General features: G+C 35.1%; 1 protein-coding gene across 1 annotated transcript; it reads left to right on the top strand.

Annotated features, from left to right (window-relative positions):
- Positions 1 to 11283: 11283 nt before the first annotated feature.
- On the top strand, positions 11284 to 12105 carry LOC120127544 (zinc finger CCCH domain-containing protein 54-like). The gene has a single exon (XM_039145417.1). It carries the CDS (start codon positions 11284 to 11286, stop codon positions 12103 to 12105), a length of 822 nt encoding a protein of 273 aa, XP_039001348.1.
- The last annotated feature ends 6692 nt before the right edge of the window (positions 12106 to 18797 follow it).

The raw sequence follows: 18797 nt of genomic DNA, 5'->3' as shown, positions 1-18797 counted from the left end.
TACATTCACTATCTACATAATTATACATTTATACATATCAGTAATCCAATTGTATACTCTAATCTTTTAACTCTTAAACTTTCATTTCTTGTTTAAAGTAGGTATCGGTACCCTCTATAGGGTATTGGTACACCCCTAACTGAAGTATTGATACCCTGTCTATGGTATAGATACCCTAATGACATTATGAATTTTTCATCTTCAAGGGGTATCGATACCCCCTATAGGGCATCGATACCCTACTAACATTCTGTAATTTTTTGTTAAAAGGGGGGTATCGATACACCTTCATAGGGTACTGATACCCTCTACCCAGAAATTACGTTTTGAGCACGAAAATCCCCTCATTTCTGCTCAAACACTTCATATTTCATCCCCTTACATATACATAACTCATCTACTCATACTTGAAGTCATTAATACTCATTCAATACATCTTTAACTACAAAATCCACTTCTCTACCTAGAATCCAAGAATCATACCCAATTTTCAACATGTTCTAAATTCAATTCCAACACTTCATACTCCTTAATTTGGTTGATGACAAGTCAAATTTAGCTTCATATTCAACTTATCAACTCTTTTCCATAAATTCATATAAAAACTCATTTCCTTTAATCTCTCATATACCTTTCATCTTGTTGTTTCAGAATAAATTAAGCTTTCCTTAAACTTAATTATCATCTAATGATCGAAACTCAACTTAAATTTCAGCAAAGAATCAACTATTAAGAAATCTTACCTTTGCAAGTTGGAGTCCACGGCTGGGAGAAGGAAGAAGAAAACTTTGGAGAAATCTCTCCTTTCCCCACGTGGTTCCCTTATCTTATAAGAGGGAAAATATATTTCATGTTAAATGACCATTTTGCCCTTTGATTCCTTTAATAATTACTAAAACCTTCAGGAAATATTTCTGAATAAATCATTGAACTATTCAATTATCCCACTTTAATCACCACATTCTGAAGTTTTACAATTTAGTCACTAACCCATAGTTTGGGATGTTACAGCCATCCTCCTCATTCAATGAGGGCATCTGATCGAGTGTTGTAAATATATATCCACACTCTGTTCTCCCATCTTTGGTGGAAATATAGAATGAAAAATAATAGTATTTGACATCTATGATGTCATGTGCTCAAAATCATACGTTGATTCAAACATGAGATAGTAGATAGATGCTTAAGGATGCATAAACTAGGGTGGATGAGGATGTATAAACTCGGGTACATATGCCAGAACAAGAATCATCAAATGCTTGTGGTGAGCTATCATCCACATGTGTTGTTTCTATTTCATGGTGGGATGAACTCCCACTCCGTATAGATTTTTCAGTTTTACAATATTTGTTTTCTTAAAATTTTGAAATTGTCGTCTTTCACTCTATGTTATCAAATACGACTTTTCATTATCCCATAATAGTTAAGGCAAGCTAAAGTTTGGAAACCAAAGTCATCATCTTGAATGGGAGTAAGACTTGGTAATAACGAGCCTCTATTGTTCCAAATATTAATGAAGTATGCATGTTTCTCGACCCATTTCTCGTCATGCTTACCCTTTGCTTTCAATTTGTGGAGCTCCTTATGATTGTATGGAGGTTGCAGAATAGGCTGGTCGAAGTCAAATTGCTTCAACACTATCCGAATACTGGAACTTGACAAAAGCAAAATGGATTGGTGATGTAATAGCAAACCAGTATTGACAACCGAAATAAACATATTGTGGCACAAATGAAGTAACTTCATCACCTACGTAAGGCCTCCAAATAAAATGTAAAATAAATTTAAAAATGGATTATCTAAAAAATTAAAATATAAGGTAAACATAACCTAAGACAACATAATATAATAATAAAAAATTATATAAATAATAATTTTTAACTGCGGGTGAGCAAAATAGAACTAAAATATAACTTCATTTATGATTTTGAAAAGATAATACTTAGGTGACCAAAACTAAACCGAAGTAGTAAATGGGTGAGAAATTATGTAATTTACCCTATAATCTATAAAAGGGAAACAAATGAAGTCATCAAAGGAGTGAGGAGTGAAGAGTAGCTTGGATTCCTTTTGGAGTGTTGTTACAAAAAGAGATAAGACCATGACAAAAGTAACGTTCGCTCCCGGAAAACCAGACCTCGTCTTTGTCTCCACTTCCTCTGTTTCTTCACCGACAACCTCACATTCACTAGCCCTACGTCACTTTCTGTTCCTTCTACTTCTTTTATTTTACTATGCTAAATAACTATACTAAAGGACCAAACCTACACTATTTCATTTTATTATCTATAAAACATATCGTTATCAACATTTATTCTTTTTCATCTAATATTACAAATTATTCGATCTTTGATATGTTAACAAGAGACTTTAGTCACAATTCACTTATGTTTTTGACGAACATTACAGAATCGATCTCTAATAAATTAAGTATTACGATATGAATAATTAACAATGTATACGTTCTAATTGCCACGTATCGTAACATATACTGGTTTCACCGAGCATCGCAATCATCAGAAACATATTTTCTTTCGAGTCGTTTTTTAATCTACCACCTTATTCTTCTTTGAATAAGATGAATTTTGATTTACTGAATTCGATTCATATTTCAAACGCTCTTCGAACAGTCTCTTATCGTCGCATGGAGCCGATGCTGAAAATTAAGCTATTCAAGGTTACCGGACATCCGGTAATTTTCGTTGAATGTGAGTGACATCTGTTGTTTTACTGAAAATAATTTCGACTTCTTAAAAATAAATAAATGAAGAAAGAGAGATTAACGTAGGGAAACAGGGTCGGTCCACAGAGACTCTGGTGTTTCTAATAAAGTGAACTTTCTAATTTAGAAAATTATGAAATAAGATAGAGTTTTGGATGAGATTAAATAGGGAGTTTTAAAAGTTGTTTTTAAAATAAAAGATAATAATTAAATAAAAGAAAATATTTAAATAAATAATTTAAAAAAATTGAGATAAAGATAAACTTATAGTAAAATTAGCCTTGGACTTCAACTTTGTTTCAAATTCATGTTGATCATCGGAATAGATTTTTGCTTCGGTTATTTGCCAGTACAGTCTACAGGGCCCAACCCCTGTTACTTATTTCTCTCTCTTGTGAACCGATAAACCAAAATATATTTTTGGATATTAGTCCTTTACGGAGACTAACTACGACTATCGTCATTAGCACCAACCTGTTTTATAGATCTGGAAAAACCCGACTTGGACTATGTCGCCTCAATGAGAATCTAGCATGAGCTCAATTTCCCTTATCGAACCGCCGCTAAGTGTGTTCACAGGAAGTCGAACTTGCTACCAGCCTATTCTTCCTCCTAATTGTAAATTAGAACAACTTTCGAACCAATGAGCTCTTTTCGATTTGAAAACGTTTTGATTTTAAAAAGATAGGTTGATTACCAATCTTATTCCTCTAAAAAATTGAGAAAATAACTCGAAGTTATTTTAGTGCTTTTCAATCCTCACAATAGGGATTGAGTCATCGCTTCAGCCCTTGTCTATGGAGAAATTAGATAAGTATGACAATCATACTTAGCATCTTTGAAAAATAAAAATAAAACAAATAAGAACTTTGAAAAAGAATAGAAAAACTTTTATTAAAAACTAGAGAAAGATGAAGAATGATTTTTGAATGTGTTTCTAGGCTTACCCTGAAAGAGTATTTATAGCTTTCAAAATCTTAAAAATAAAAAATATAATTCCTAAAAAAAAGATAATTCCTAATGAAAATACTTAAACTATTTAAACTAAAATACTAAAAATAAAGATAAGATAAAATATAACTCTTAAAATATTTAAACTAAAATCCTAGAGATAAACATGGAATAAAAATAATCCTAAATATAATTTCAAATGTTTTATTCAAATTCAAACTTTAAATCTCTTAAGATATCTCTGTCCGTCCACCTTCTAGAAGGAGCTGACTAGATATTCTAGAAAACCATTGTTGACTGGACCTTTTAGAAACTTCCATGCCAGACCGTATCATGCCCAGAGTTGTGCCCATGTCTCCAGTCGTGACTAAATAATAAAAAATACTAAATGCGCCCTTTTTATTGCTAATCCTGAAAAGTAAGATCCTACACAAAAATAAGCATAATACAACCAAATCGCCAGCAATAAATCCACAATATCGAAGAATTAACGAGCAAATATTATCGATTTAGAACACTCATCAAATTCCCCCTCGCTTATCTTATGCTTGTCCTCAAGTATGATATAATCAAATCAACCAAAAATTCCATTTACTTTTCTTTATCAAGTCTCACATTCGAGGAGGCAAGGTAGAGACCACAATAATCATCCAAGTTAAGACATCAATCAATTGAACATCGCCAATTGGAACAAGTTAAATACAATTGTAACATTCATCCATTCATCAATCTCAATGCCACATAACTCAACACCTTACCAAGATTCACTCAAAGAACTCAATGTATTTGGGGTATAGAAACGTTCAATGCCAGAACTGACACGAAATTACAATAGGCCTGCAAGTAAATCAAATCTCCACTACTAATAAGAACAATATGCATAAATCAAAGGGTGTTTTATTGGTTGTAACGGGACTTAGGTAAAGGTGGGAATAAGGCTAAATATATGGATAAAAATTCAAGACAAGGAACTACAAATAATAAGTAATACTTCATCAATCGACTAAGTACCATCAAACAACACATTTTCTTTCGAATTGAACTTGATTTTTCCGCACTTGTGTTGTTACTTTGTTTTTCCATTTTTTTCTCATGTATCTTTCTGTTTTCTTTTCTTTTTTCCTGTTTTTTTAACTAAAGAAGATTTTTTTTCTTTTACACATGACTTTCTTTCTAACACCACAAAAAATCTTCTGTTTATGGAGCATGATCATACACCGGATAAATTGTTCACTTGTCTTGAAAATAGTAGAAAAGAGGGATAAAAAAGCTTGGGTTATAAATGTGGTGAAAACAAAGAATGTGAATAAGCTTAAGAGTGGTTAACTAGGGAAAAATGCATGGGTAGGCAATTTAGTGGGGAAAACAAGGTGGTTAATCCTAAGGGGCCCAAATCATTTTTAAGCATCATGTTCGTTTGTAATCTTGATAGTATTTAAAATGTAGGTTCTAGAATACTAATGTCAAATTTTACACACTCAATCCAACAAAATGAGAGCCGAATAATATGCACGTAAAGTCTCAAATCTCACCAAAATGTTTTCATGCATTGAGCTAAGAACATTTCAACCAAAAAAATTATGGAATATCACAAGAATACCCACTTTATCATAACTCATGCTATCTGCTATCAAGAATATTTTAACCTAAACAATTATGTGTTCCCAAACAAGCATGTCATACCAAAAAAACATTCAACAAGACAAAAAGATTCAATGAAACTTTCCGCAAATCCAACCAACACATACTAGCATCAAAACATGGAGATAAGCAAATGAAAATTCAACCTAGACTCTACTCCCCCTCACTTAAGGCGTTTTGTCCTAAAACGTAAAATTAAAGTACGAGAGAAGGAATAAATACTCCCCAGATTTAATGTTGAACGATCTTCACTGCTAAAGCGTCTGGTTTTTGCACTGTTCGAATGAAGATTTCCAAATCCTCCTTTAAGCTTGATTTAAAACATCGGATACCTAAAAATTAAAAGGAAAATTAGAGGAAATAAATTAAACAAAAATGATAAAAATAAATTAAAGAAGCATAATTGAAAATGGGTTGCCTCCGATAAAGCGCTTTTGTTTAACGTCGTTAGCTTGACGATCTGTTTCGGACTATAGGTTTTGAGAGAAATACTTCATCCACTTCATACATTTTTCCAATTAAGAACTTCCTTATGAGAAATTTCACGATCGTATAATTCTTTTATTTTTTTTGTAGATTTTGGTTTTCTCATAGGTTTTTTTCCGGATCTTTTTTAGCTTTGAAAGCTTATCTGAAATAATAACTGATGAAGTAGCATTTTCTCCTAATAAGGCATTTAAGTGTTTTGTCATTTATTTCAATTCTATCTCAGATGCCTGCAAAACAGAAGGAAGAACTTTAGACTTAGAAAGAATCAAGCGTAAATCAGAATGAACAGAAAATAAATTTTCCAACTCTCTGATTTCCTCATTGTAATCTTCTAACTCCATGCATAGATCAAAAGATACATTAGTTTATACAAACTCATTTGCCAAAGGATCAATAATATCAACATAATTTATGCTCGCCAATTTGTTTGGGTGTTTCATTTTCTTATACACATCAAATTTAATGATCTCACCATCAAACTCCATGATTAAAGTCCCACTTCTTATATCTATTTTTGTATTTGTTGTGTAAGAAATGGACGACCCCAAAGTATCTCGAAATAAGTATTCGTTCGGTCGTTTTCCATGTCAATGACATAGAAATCTGGTGGGAATATAAACTCATTTACCTTAACCAAGACATCTTCCAATAGTCTTTCGAGATATATTATCGATCGATCCTCCAGCTGTATTGTTACTCTTGTATCATTCAAAGGCTCATTAGAAAGTAAGTTGTACACAGATGAAGGAATTATATAAATAGAAGCTCCTAAAGCACACATTACACGTTTAATTCGAACTTTAGTAATTTTGCAAGGTATAACAAATATACCTTGATCTTTTAACTTTGGTGGAAGCTTTCGTTGGAAAACAGCTGAAACAGGCTCTCCTAAATTCACCTTTTCTATTTTGGTAAGCCTTATTTTCGTGGTACAAAGGTCTTTAAGAAATCTAGCATACCTTGGTATTTTTCATATTACGTTTGGGAAGGATATGTTAATTTCAACCTTCCAGAATTTCCTTTTCTTCAGTTTTTTTGTCTCTTTTTACTAACCTTGAAGGAAAAGATGGTGGAGTTTTTTAGGGATATGGTGTCAGTTCAGGATTTGAAACTTCTTTATTCTTTATTTGGGGATTTGCGTCAATTCTATTTTTCTTAGGGGGATCTGCACCAACTACTTCTTCTTCTATTTGGGATTTCAGATCTTCTTCATTTCTTTGTGGGTTCGTGCCAACATCCTCTAAGACTGGTTGTTCGACAACTATACCACTTCAGATAGTGATGGCGCTTACATTCTCTCTTGGATTTGATTCCGTTTGAGAAGGTAACTTCCCTTGTGATTCTAATCTTCCCACAATTTGAGTCAGTTGGCTCATTTCTTGTAGATGGGCATCGGTTCGATTTTGGAACTTTTATGAGACAAGGCCAAACGTTCAACAATGGATTTGAGAGAGGACTTTTGTGGTTGAAACATTTGTGGGGGCCTTTGCTAATAGGCTTGATTTTCCTTGGGTTTTGTCCATAGCTCAGATTTGGATGGTCTATCCATCCCAGATTATAAGTATTGGAGTATGGGTTATAGAGTCTCTGGGGAGGTCCTGAAAAGTTCCCTACAACATTTTCTTATGCGTCAACTTCCTCCTGGAGCATTGGACAACAGTCTGTCAGATGATCTGGCATTGTGCATATTCCATATACTTTTGCTGATCCAATTTTTCCCGCAACCAAAGAATTAACTATTTCAGTTAATTTATCGATTTTGTTTTCTAAGGAAATAATACTTATCTCATGAACCCGTCGGTTGGGTTCACTTGAAGTGCTAAACTGCTGAGAGTTGGCAGTCATTGTCGAAATTAAATCCCTTAATGCAGCTGGTGTTTTGTTCACAAGAGCTCCTCCACTAGCAGCGTCTATAGTTTTCATCTCCATTGGAAGTAGCCCTTCATAGAAATATTGGAGGAGTGTTTGCTCGGATAATCCGTGTTGTGGACAGCTTGCACAAAGCTTCTTAAATCGCTCCCAGTAATCGTCAAGCGATTCTCCATCTTTTTGTCTTATTCCCAGAATGATTCTCCTTAATTCATTTGTTTTTGCTGTTAGGAAAAACCTATCAAGAAAAATCCGAGTTAAATTAGCCCATGTATTTATAGAATTGGGAGGTGAATAAAATATCCATTCTTTGGCTAAACCAAATAAAGAAAAAGGGAAAGCCCGTAGTTTCATTTGGTCTTCATATACACCCTGAGGTTTCATGCTTGAACAGACCATATGAAACTCTGTGAGATGTTTGTGTGGGCTTTCATTGGGAAGCCCATGGAATATAGGAAGAATATGAATAAGGCTTGTTTTCAGCGTAAACGGAGTTGCGCCTTGAGGAAAAGTGATGCAGAGAGGTTGTTGTACGGCAACTGTCGCATCTAACTGTTAAATCATCTGATTTGTAATTGGTTCTGGCGTGCTCTCTGCGCCTAGTGTATCTTCGGTTCTTCGTTTGTATCAAAAGTTGATGATCATTCCGAATTTAATTCTGGATCTGAATGCTCCAATTGTTCCTGTTGTTGTTTCCTTCTTTTTCTAGAAGCATTTTTGTATGAATTCGTCTGGCTCGAGCTTTGATTTCTGGATCAAATTCTACCAAATCACCTGGATTAGTTCTAGTCATAAATAAAAAAGAAACAACTTTATCAGTTACTTTAGCCGAAATCCCCAACAACGGCACCAATTTCGACAGGTGTCGTTTTACTGTCAAAATAATTTTGGCTTCTTAAAAATAAATAAATAAAGAGTAGCGTAGGGAAGTAGGGCTGGTTCACAGGGACTCTGGTGTTTCTAATGAAGTGAACTTTCTAATTTAGAAAATGATGAGATAAGGTAGACTTTTGGATGAGATTAAATAGGGGGTTATAAAAGTTGTTTTTAAAATAAAAGATAAGAATTAAATAAAAGAAAATAATTAAATAAATAATTTAAAGATATTGATATAAAGAGAAACTTATAGTAAAATTAGCCTTTGACTTCAGCTTTGCCTCAAATTTCTGTTGATCCTCGAAATAGATTTTTGCTTCGGTTATTTGTCGGTTACAGTCTATAGGTCCCAACTCTTATAACTTGTTTTTCTCTTTTGTGAACCGATAAACCAAAATCTATTTTGGATATTAGTCCTTTACGGAGACTAACTACGACTATTGTCGCTAACACTAACCTGTTTTATAGATCTGGAAAAACCCGACTCAGACTATGTCGCCTCAATGAGAATCTAACCCGATCTCAATTTCCCTTAGCAGACCGTCGCTAAGTGTGTTCAGAGGAAGTCAAACTTGCTACCAGTCGATTCTCCCTCCCAACTGTAATCAGAATAACTTTCAAACCAACGAGCTATTTTTTATTTGAAAAAGTTTTGATTTTAAAAAGATAGGTCGATTACCAATTTTATTCCTACAGAAAATTGAGAAAATAACTCGAAGTTATTTTAGTGCTTTTCAATCCTCACAATTGGGATTGAGTCATCGCTTCAGCCTTTGGCTATGGAAAAATTAGCTAAGTATGACAATCATACATAGCATCTTTGACAAATAAAATAAAACAAAGAACTTTGAAAAAGAAGAAAAAAACTTTTATTAAAAACTAGAGAAATAAGAAGAATGATTTCTGAATGTGTTTCTAGGCTTACCCTGAGAGAGTAATTATAGCCTTTAAAATTTTAAAAATAAGGAAAATATAATTCCTAATATAAAGAGATAAGTCCTAATGAAAATACTTAAACTATTTAAATTAAAATACTAAAAACAAAGATAAGATAAAATATAACTCTTAAAATATTTAAACTAAAATCCAAGAGATAAACATGGAATAAAAATAATCCTAAATATAATTCTCAATGTTTTATTCAAATTCAAACTTTAAATCTCCTAAGATATCTCTACCCGTCCACCTCTTAGAAGGTGTTGACTAGATCTTCTAGAAAATTGTTGTTGACTGAACCTTCTAGAAACGGTCACGTCAGACCGTGTCATGCCCAGAGTCGTGCCCATGTCTCCAACCATAACCAAATAATAAAAAAAAATACAGAATGTACCATTTTTACTGTTAATCCTGAAAAATAAGATCATGTACGAAAAATAAACATAATACAACCAAATCAACAACAATAAATCTACAAGATCAAAAAATTAACGAGCAAATATAATCGATTTAGAACACTCATCAGTGAGCTTGATCATAGAAGTCGGTGTCAACTATGTTTAGGGTTTCACAAAGAGGTGATTGTTGGCAAGTATGATTTTGAAAGGAAGGTGATAACTTTTCATATCAGCGCCCGAGGTACGATGGCTTCATTTACTTGATCTTCAATTTCATACATGTTTCTACTTCTTGAGATCCGTTTTCCTAATAAAATTAAATCCCTTTTTATATATATAAACTAGTTGTTTTTTTTTTGTTAAAGATGAATACAAAATATCATGAGGAATTTAAAATATAATTTTTACTAAGTTTATTTGTGAACTTTAAGATTTTTACTACTATATGTAGTCGTATTATGAACTGACTAAAGTCACTGTAATAAGTAAAATTATTTATATGCTTCAAAACATATATGTTTTTAAATAGATTTTTTATTTTATTTTATTTTTGAATTTTATGAAGAGAAAAATATAAGTATTTAGTCCCACGAGGGAATTAGTTTCAGAGTTTTGTCAAATAGTTAACAAAGGATGAGAGAAACGGATGACGAGGAGCAGTGCATGTAAGACTGAGCATAAGATGCTTGGCGACTAGAGTCGTTTCCCTAACACGTGTACCACGGAATCTCACTTTGCACTTTTGTCCTAATATAAGTACGCCGCCTTATGACCAACACGTGTGTCTCCCCATGTCATCTACGTTATATGAATATTTTTGCTTCTTGTAAACTCAGACATAGTTTATTCATATTTGAGTTTAAATATTTTAATTAATAAATATTATTTATTTATTTGAAGAAATATCTATTATTTATTTAAATATTGATATTTAAAAAAAAGTAGACAAAACATGTAGCTAACGAGAGTTGATGGAGAAAAGAAGAGGACGTCAGTTACAGTGAAAAGTCAGATTATTAAAAATAAGATGAAATTAAAATAAATTAAAATTAAGAATTCAGGTGAATAAATATTTCAATACATATTTTTAATACGATAAAATTTGAGAGGAGAATTACCCTTTATTTTATAACATAGATCCGACCGTGGTCAGGTAAATGGTTATGGAGTTGAAATGTAACTGTCCTATGAAGTTTTTACTCTTTTTTTTACTTTATTCTTATCTATATAAACCAGACCACCTTAGTCTCCCCAAGTGCTTCACCTTCTCCTACAACCATAATTATATTTTTGTTTTGTTTATCTCTTAGGTTTCTTTGATTCCCATATTTCTTGTATTGATAAATATTTTGTAGCTGCATTTGGTTTTGGATTATCTGTTCATTTGACATTCTCGGAAAAATGCTGAGAGATATCGTCAATCCAAATGTCTGCGATCCTGCAGAACAACAGGCCATCTCCAACTTCGACATTGTCCAGGCGCAGGCAGAGGCACAGGCTCAGGCTCAAGGTCAGGCTTTGGCTCTGGCTCAGGCTAGATATAATGAGGCCATTGATCAAGAAATCTATGGGTCCGATGAATTCCGGATGTACGGTTACAAGATCAAGCGCTGCACCAGGATGCGCAGCCACGACTGGATGGATTGTCCCTACGCGCACCGTGGCGAGAGGGCTCAAAGACGTGACCCTCGAAAGTATCCCTACGTCGCCATTATCTGCCCCGCCTTCCGCGACGGAATATGCCCAAAAGGCAACAACTGCAAGCTCGCTCACGGCGTGTTCGAGTACTGGCTTCACCCCGCCAGGTACCGCACCCGCCCATGCGAGGCAGGCAGGTTCTGCACACGTAAGGTGTGCTTCTTTGCTCACTCACTTGACCAGCTGAGGCCTGAGCCCAAATTAAACTCTCCAAATTCAGCAAGCAAAGGAAAGATGCTGATGATGGACGCCACCACCGAACATTACCGGCTGATGATGGCGGAGGGGTCTCCATCGAGCAGCAGCGGAGAAACTTCCAGGCCAATGCAGGCAAATCATGTTGTACCTTCAACACCAAAACTGGAAGGGCTCTCGACTTTGCTCGAGAGTTTAAGGACATTGAAGCTGAGAGAAGATGAGGCAAGGCGACTGAACAACAACAACAACAGCATCTTTGGAGGTGGGGTTGGGGTGGCTGATTCGGATTTGCAATATCTGGACTGGATTGCGGACCTGCTGAAATAAACGCCATGCAAGGCTTTAGGCATAAAGCTGATGTAAATATCTATGTCTGTCTGTATGTATGTGTAGAGTATGAGAGTAAATAAGGAGAGAGGGAGTGTTTAATTAATGTATGTAAGGAATTCGTAATGTTTATGTAATACATGTTCGTGTTCGAGTTTCCTTTTAAGTTGAAATCAGTTTCATCCTCACTTTAGTTTGTTTTGTTTTTGTTAAGTGTTTACTTAATTACTTTTAGTGTCTGCTCTTGTTTTGGATAAGTATTCGCGTAATTACTTTTGATGTATAAAAATGTCATAAATAGGAATCCATTTAACTAGTGCTACAATCATTAGCTAATCATATTAATTTTCTGATTAATTCCCCAAGTAATTTAATTGATAGCAGATTACTTTACAAAAAAAACAAAACAAAACGACTAAAATAAGAAATCAAGATTCTAAAAAGTAATCTTCTGAAAAGTTTGGCACATGCAGGGGAGTATTCGCCGGTCACGACAGTGCCCCAGGCGGCGGAAGATTCAATAGCAAGTGGTGGTGACAACAAGAGAGTAAGATCAACGGGAGAAGAGGTAGCTACAGAAGAAAGAATATGGACTAAATCCTGGAGCGATACGGTGGCCGACTCACCTTTCTTTACTGGCATGTTCAATAGTTCAAGCAGATTCGAGGATGAAGATTTCGAAAGTTTTAAAGCAAAAGATTAGGAAACCATGGGAGAAAGCCCTGATTGTAAAACTCATGGGAAAGACTATAGCATACAAAACATTTCATAACAAAATTACAACAATGTAGAATCTCGAAAGTGGTGTCCCACACGGGTTCTATGCGGTGAAATTTCAAAGCATGAAAGACAGAAGTAAAGTCTTGACAGAAGGTCCCTGGAAAATCATGGACCATTACTTGACAGTTCAGAAGTGGAAATCAAATTTTATAGCTGAAGAAGCATTGATTCCATCAACAGCAGTCTGGATTCATATTCCAGGGCTTCCTATCGAGTACTTTGATGAAGGGGTTCTTGTCAATATAGGTAAACTTGTAGGGAATCCTTTGAAAGTCGACTATAGAACAGCTTGGGCTACAAGGGGTAAGTTCGCAAGAATTTTTGCTGAAATAGATTTGAATAAACCCCTCCTTGCTAAGGTAAGTGTTGGAAAGATTGTTCTAAACATTGAGTATGAAGGAATTCATTCAAATATGCTTCCGCTGTGGAATTGTCGGCCATAGAATGGAGTCTTGTCCACTGCAACATTTGAAAAATCAGCAGAAAGAGGAAAGAAATGACCTGCATATTAATTGTGTTAATCAAGAAAGTCGATATCATGTTCAACAAAAATAAAGAATTCCAGAAAATTCAAATGAGGGAGACTTTGGCCCCTGGATGTTGGTCCAAAGAAGATAGAAAAATAATCGTGTTAATACGAACCTCCTGACAATGCTAAATAAGTTCAACAAGGAAATCGTTTTGAGATGTTAAGGAAACTCAGAATGAAGACGAACAGGGTATGAATAGGGAAGAACTCCCAACAGAAGAAAATTCAGAGCAACATCGAACAGAAACTACTGTGAGAAGAGTTAGCCAAAAGTCTAAACATGAAATTTTGACAAAGAATAGCAAGGCGGATACGAATTCGGGAGAGATGGTTAGAAAAAAATCAAAATTATCCCAACAGAAATTCTGGTAAAAGAGAACTGAAGATAAGAGGAAAATACCCGGGGAAAAACCAATAGACATAAATGCTAATAGTATGGAGATAGAACAGCATGTTACGGATAACTTTAGTATTCAGTCGAAACACATTCAAAACAACACACTGGAAGGATGTTCCAAAGATCAGGATGTTGTCGAAATGGAAGACAGGACTGTTAAGCTGCAAAAGAGAAGATTACTCCCGAGTACCAAGGGAACCAAATAAACAAACAAAACCAATTACGAAGATTACTCCCGAGGACTGTTAAGCCGGGACCTCTGATAAAGAGATTCTTAAGGTGTTTCTGGTGCTAATTCCAAAGACTGAAGCAGCAAACAGTCTAACTCAATTTAGGCCTATTAGTCTCTTCAATAGGGTGTATAAAGTTCTGGCAAAAGTGGTAACTTTTCAAAACAGTTTTCTACCTGGAAGGCGAACTTCAGATAATATTTTGATTGTTCAAGAGGCGGTATCTACTTTAATGAATCTTAAAGGGAACAAAGGGGCTGCTATTATTAAGATGGATCTTCAGAAAGCGTACGATGAAGTCAGCTGGAGTTTTCTTCAAAAGGCTTTAACCGATTTCAATTTCCCCCCGAAGAAATGATCAATACAATTATGTTCTGTATCGAAAATAGCAGCATCAATTACTTATGGAACGGAGAGATAACATAATTTTTCGAGCCAGGCCAAGGATTAAGATAGAGAGTGTAACCCCTCAGACCGATGCGCGTAATCCGATCTGATCTGGAGTGTCACATTAGGGCTACCGGAGCGACCCACCGTAAAAATAACGGAAAATTGAAAATTTTTATTAAAACATGTAAACTCATAAAATCATTTATCAGTATTAAAAAATAAAACAGGTGTTCAGACTCAGATATAGAACAAAATACAATCTACATGCCCCCAATCACAAGTATCATACTCTGCAAGCAATACCGAAAGAAAAACTCCCCTACTAAAGTCGATAGATGCACTGATACGATTCTTTTAACCTGCAAAGATGAGTAATAGAGTGAGATTTGGAAAGCTCAGTAATACACTACTACCAGTTGATGCTACATGTCATGTGGCTAAATGGAAAACCATATAATTTCATTATTGAATCTGACGTATATAGGATTTTAGGATAATCTGTGGTTCTACTAGTAGTTCATCGAGTAAAAGTCATGAAGATCTCAGTTCATAGGAAGCATTCATAGTATCACATTTTCATGAGGTCGAATAGGATGTGTTCCAATCAAAATCAGTGAAAATATATAAATCTTTTAAAACCATAGCGGAACCCCCAACCAAACTCCATTATGCAGCTCCCCAGAACTGCGTCCGTAGGGTTTACCCTAAGCATAAAGCAAAAGGAAGTCAACCTAAGGATATTCCTTGGGGCCTATGGGCCTACCTAAGGGTATTTCTTAGGTCTGTAGGGTTACCCTAAGAAGACTACAAAGGGAACCAATCTAAGGATATACCTTGGGGCCTATGGGCCTACCTAAGGGTATCCTTAGGTCCGTAAGGTCTTACCGTTGGATCAGAGCTGTGCCTCCATACTTCAGAATCCTATCCATATAAAAATCTAGTAGAAATCAGTTTTAGCCGTAAATCGTAATACCTGGATCGTGATCCAGTAATATGTCATAACCGTGATAATGAAATAAATCGTATAAATGATTTCCACCTGTACACCATAAGTAGTCCAATGATTAACCCAAAGGAATGCCTTGGGGCCTGAGAGCTTACCCAAGGATCACCTTAGGTCCGTAAGAAATTACCAGCTTGATCAGAATTGTACCTCCAATCTACCCATATAATATCCCAATAAAATAGTTCGAGTATAACCAGTGAAACATAAAACCATGGTTCATAAACCAGTAGTTTTCATGATTCCATAAATCAGGAAAAATTTATATTTTCAGTGAAAACCATAATCGAATATCACATACTATGTTGTCATGGTTCATAAACCAGTAAATCAATACTTTATTTAAAACTCATTTCAAAACATATAAAACCGTCATGTAATACATGTGGAACACACTAGAGAATCCGAGTATTTTTCAGATGCACTTGGTAGTCATCAGTATGGATAACATGAAACTTATACAATTTGATCGGATACCAGGAACAACGTCCTATTGAAGAGAATCAATTGCTAATCGATCTAATCAGGCATTTAAGGTTGATACTTTAGAATCCCACTATGATTCATGTACATTAAGAAAGTGTTCAGGAACCTTTATACAGAATAATTCTATATTCAGATTTACTGAGAGTGATTCCATTACCCAACAGTCAGGTGTATTCAAGATTAGGCATTGAATTAACCGGATTTTAGTCCAATTGAACCAAATGGGTATTCATAATCCTTTGCATATGAGTTACTTGTGTTTTCATATATGATCATAGTGATTTGAGTTGATAAGGGAGAAACAAAGATTTAGGGCACTTATAATTTGTGTCGATCTATCGGATTATTGAACAACTCGAGCTGAACAACTCCCAAAACGGATGCTTGTCAAATGGTCAATTCATTGTCCTTCCAGGGTATTCACTCTTTAATACTAACAATTTTTGTCCATAGATCATCTTTAGAATCATCGTTGAATATATCTTAAGAAGACGAACATATATTTCATAGGTCTTTATTTCATTTGCACGTTTCAACAGTATTAGGAAATGTCGACTTACTTGATTTATGGTTCATAACCCATAGGGATGATATATCATGTAAGTTCATCAGAGTTTCCAGACTTATCAAAATCATTTACTTAATCCTCAATCATTGAGGTTGCTAAGTTCATTTCAGAGCTGTGGTATTAGAAATTCCAGGGTTTAGAGGTACTTTAGGCCATTTTACACTTTAGGGGCATTTTGGTCATTTTACACTTTAGGGGTATTTCTATAATTCCAATATAGATCCGAAATTTAATTCGATGATTCCAAGGTTCCCGTGAATCAAGGTATGAGTTCTCAGGTCATCTCTATTATCATAGTCATCCATATTTTGTTTTACTCTTTAAGGGTATTATCGTAATTTTATTCAATTCCGAAAGTGGCATTACTTCGGTAAATTATGCTTGAAAGTATTCCAATTCCATTAAAGAATAGAGTACTTTGCTCATTTCCTCACTGGAGGCTAATTTTGCCACTAAGGAAAGTCTTGGCCCTTTTTTTCAGTAAAGGGTAATTTTATAATTTATCCATAGCGCTCCTTTCGGTAATTTCATATCCAAATATTTCCTACATTTAATCCTTAATGAGATTAGTCAGAAATTACACTTTCTGAGATGGATTGATTCACTGATTTATTCATTGAACTGAGATTTGTTTCCGATCAGTATGCTAATTTCATTTCGAGCCGTTAGAGTGTTATACAGTGTTTCTTCCTTAATCTAATTTCCGTATGAGTCCAAAGATAGTTAACTACCCTAACAAACCAATTATTCCAATCAAGCAGTTATCATCTATCCATGAGTTCCGAAAAGCATACAAAAGGTAGTAGAGTATTACCTCGATTTTCGTTCCATCCCGATCGACCATTTAAACTCCATTTGAACGCCCTCAATCTTGAAATCAATGTCCAATAATTTTTCAGATACATATCAATAGAAATTTAATCAAAAACTGAGCTTAATTGCGAAAAACGGATCGAATTGGGTGATAAATCAGTGAAAAATAGATTACCGGGTTCGAATTTGGCGAAACGGACTTCAGAATCGGATTCAGGACGTTAAAAAATGTAAAATATGACTTTTCAAAATTTTTTACTTTTTGGTCTTAGTCAACGGTCAACGGTTTGACTCGGTCAAAGTCAACGGGTTGACTCGGTCAAAGTAAACGAGTTGACCTAGTGAGTTGACTTAATCGAGTTAACTCAGCACGGGTTGACTCAGTCGGCTCAGTGGCTCGGCTCGGCGGCTTGACTCGGCTCAATCAGCTCCCCCATACTGCCAGACGAAGCCCACTCTCAAGGGTGGCGCGTAGGGGTGCGTACGAAGGCCTAGAGGGTTCAAAAAAATTCCGTAAAAATTTCTAAAAATATTTTAAGGCATTTTGAGAATCTTATCAAGCTCGCTTCACAATTCTGAATGGAAGAGAGCTCAATTCCGAAACATCGGAAACTTTAACTTCCTCACCCCTTCACTCGCACGGCGGCGATGGAGACAAGAATAACACTGGCGGACTCGAAACGATGTAAGGAACATGATGGTGCGAGAGGTATTGAAAACGGGTGGCTGGATCGATCTGAATCAACGAAAAACCAATAGCGATCGAGTTAAAACCAACGATACTTCCGATTGAGATTTACGACGAACGAAGCCGATTCATAACGAGATGTTTGAGGGCTTTTGTTCATCGGTCGACAACAGACACGATAGTGGTTTCGGATCGACAAACGGTGGTTTCGGATCGACGAACGGCGGTCGGAAGGTGGAGAAATCAGAGGTCAAATGAGGGTTGGTGGGGGAGAGAAAATGGGAAAAATAATTTGGGAAAAACCAGATTACACAGGGGAGAGAGTTTATAATTCAACATATAAGAAAAATGGGTAAATTCAGGATTGTGTCCCTGAATTTCCTACACTTCCTAAAAAGATCTGTCAACTTTGTATTTTACAATTTAATCCTCAATTTCTTTCAAAATATCACTTAAATTCAATACTTTAAAATTCTAAAATTTATCCCATAAATTGGGGTGTTATATGGAGATCCCTTATCACCTTACTTATTTATATTGGTTATGGAACGCTTTTCTCATTTAATTCTTGAAAAATTAGATAGAGGTAGATGGTGTTAGATTTTACTTGAAATTAAGTTGGCAAGTTGGAAATTTCTTCTTGGTTGGTGGCCAACTTATTGGAAATTTCATCTTGGTTGGTGGACAAACTTTGAACATGAGAATTTTATATTTGGTGGCTAACTTGTACACATTGGAAAATTTTTTGGTAGGTGGCCAAACTTATAACATGGGAATTACATATTTGATCCCTAAAATATTAGGTTAT

Source organism: Hibiscus syriacus, unplaced genomic scaffold (genome assembly GCF_006381635.1).
Source record: "Hibiscus syriacus cultivar Baekdansim isolate YM2019G1 unplaced genomic scaffold, ASM638163v2 tig00110469_pilon, whole genome shotgun sequence".
In the NCBI taxonomy this organism is placed as follows: Eukaryota; Viridiplantae; Streptophyta; class Magnoliopsida; order Malvales; family Malvaceae; genus Hibiscus; species Hibiscus syriacus.
The sequence above is the reverse complement of the archived record's forward strand: the minus strand, read 5'-3'. Positions and strand labels throughout refer to the sequence as shown.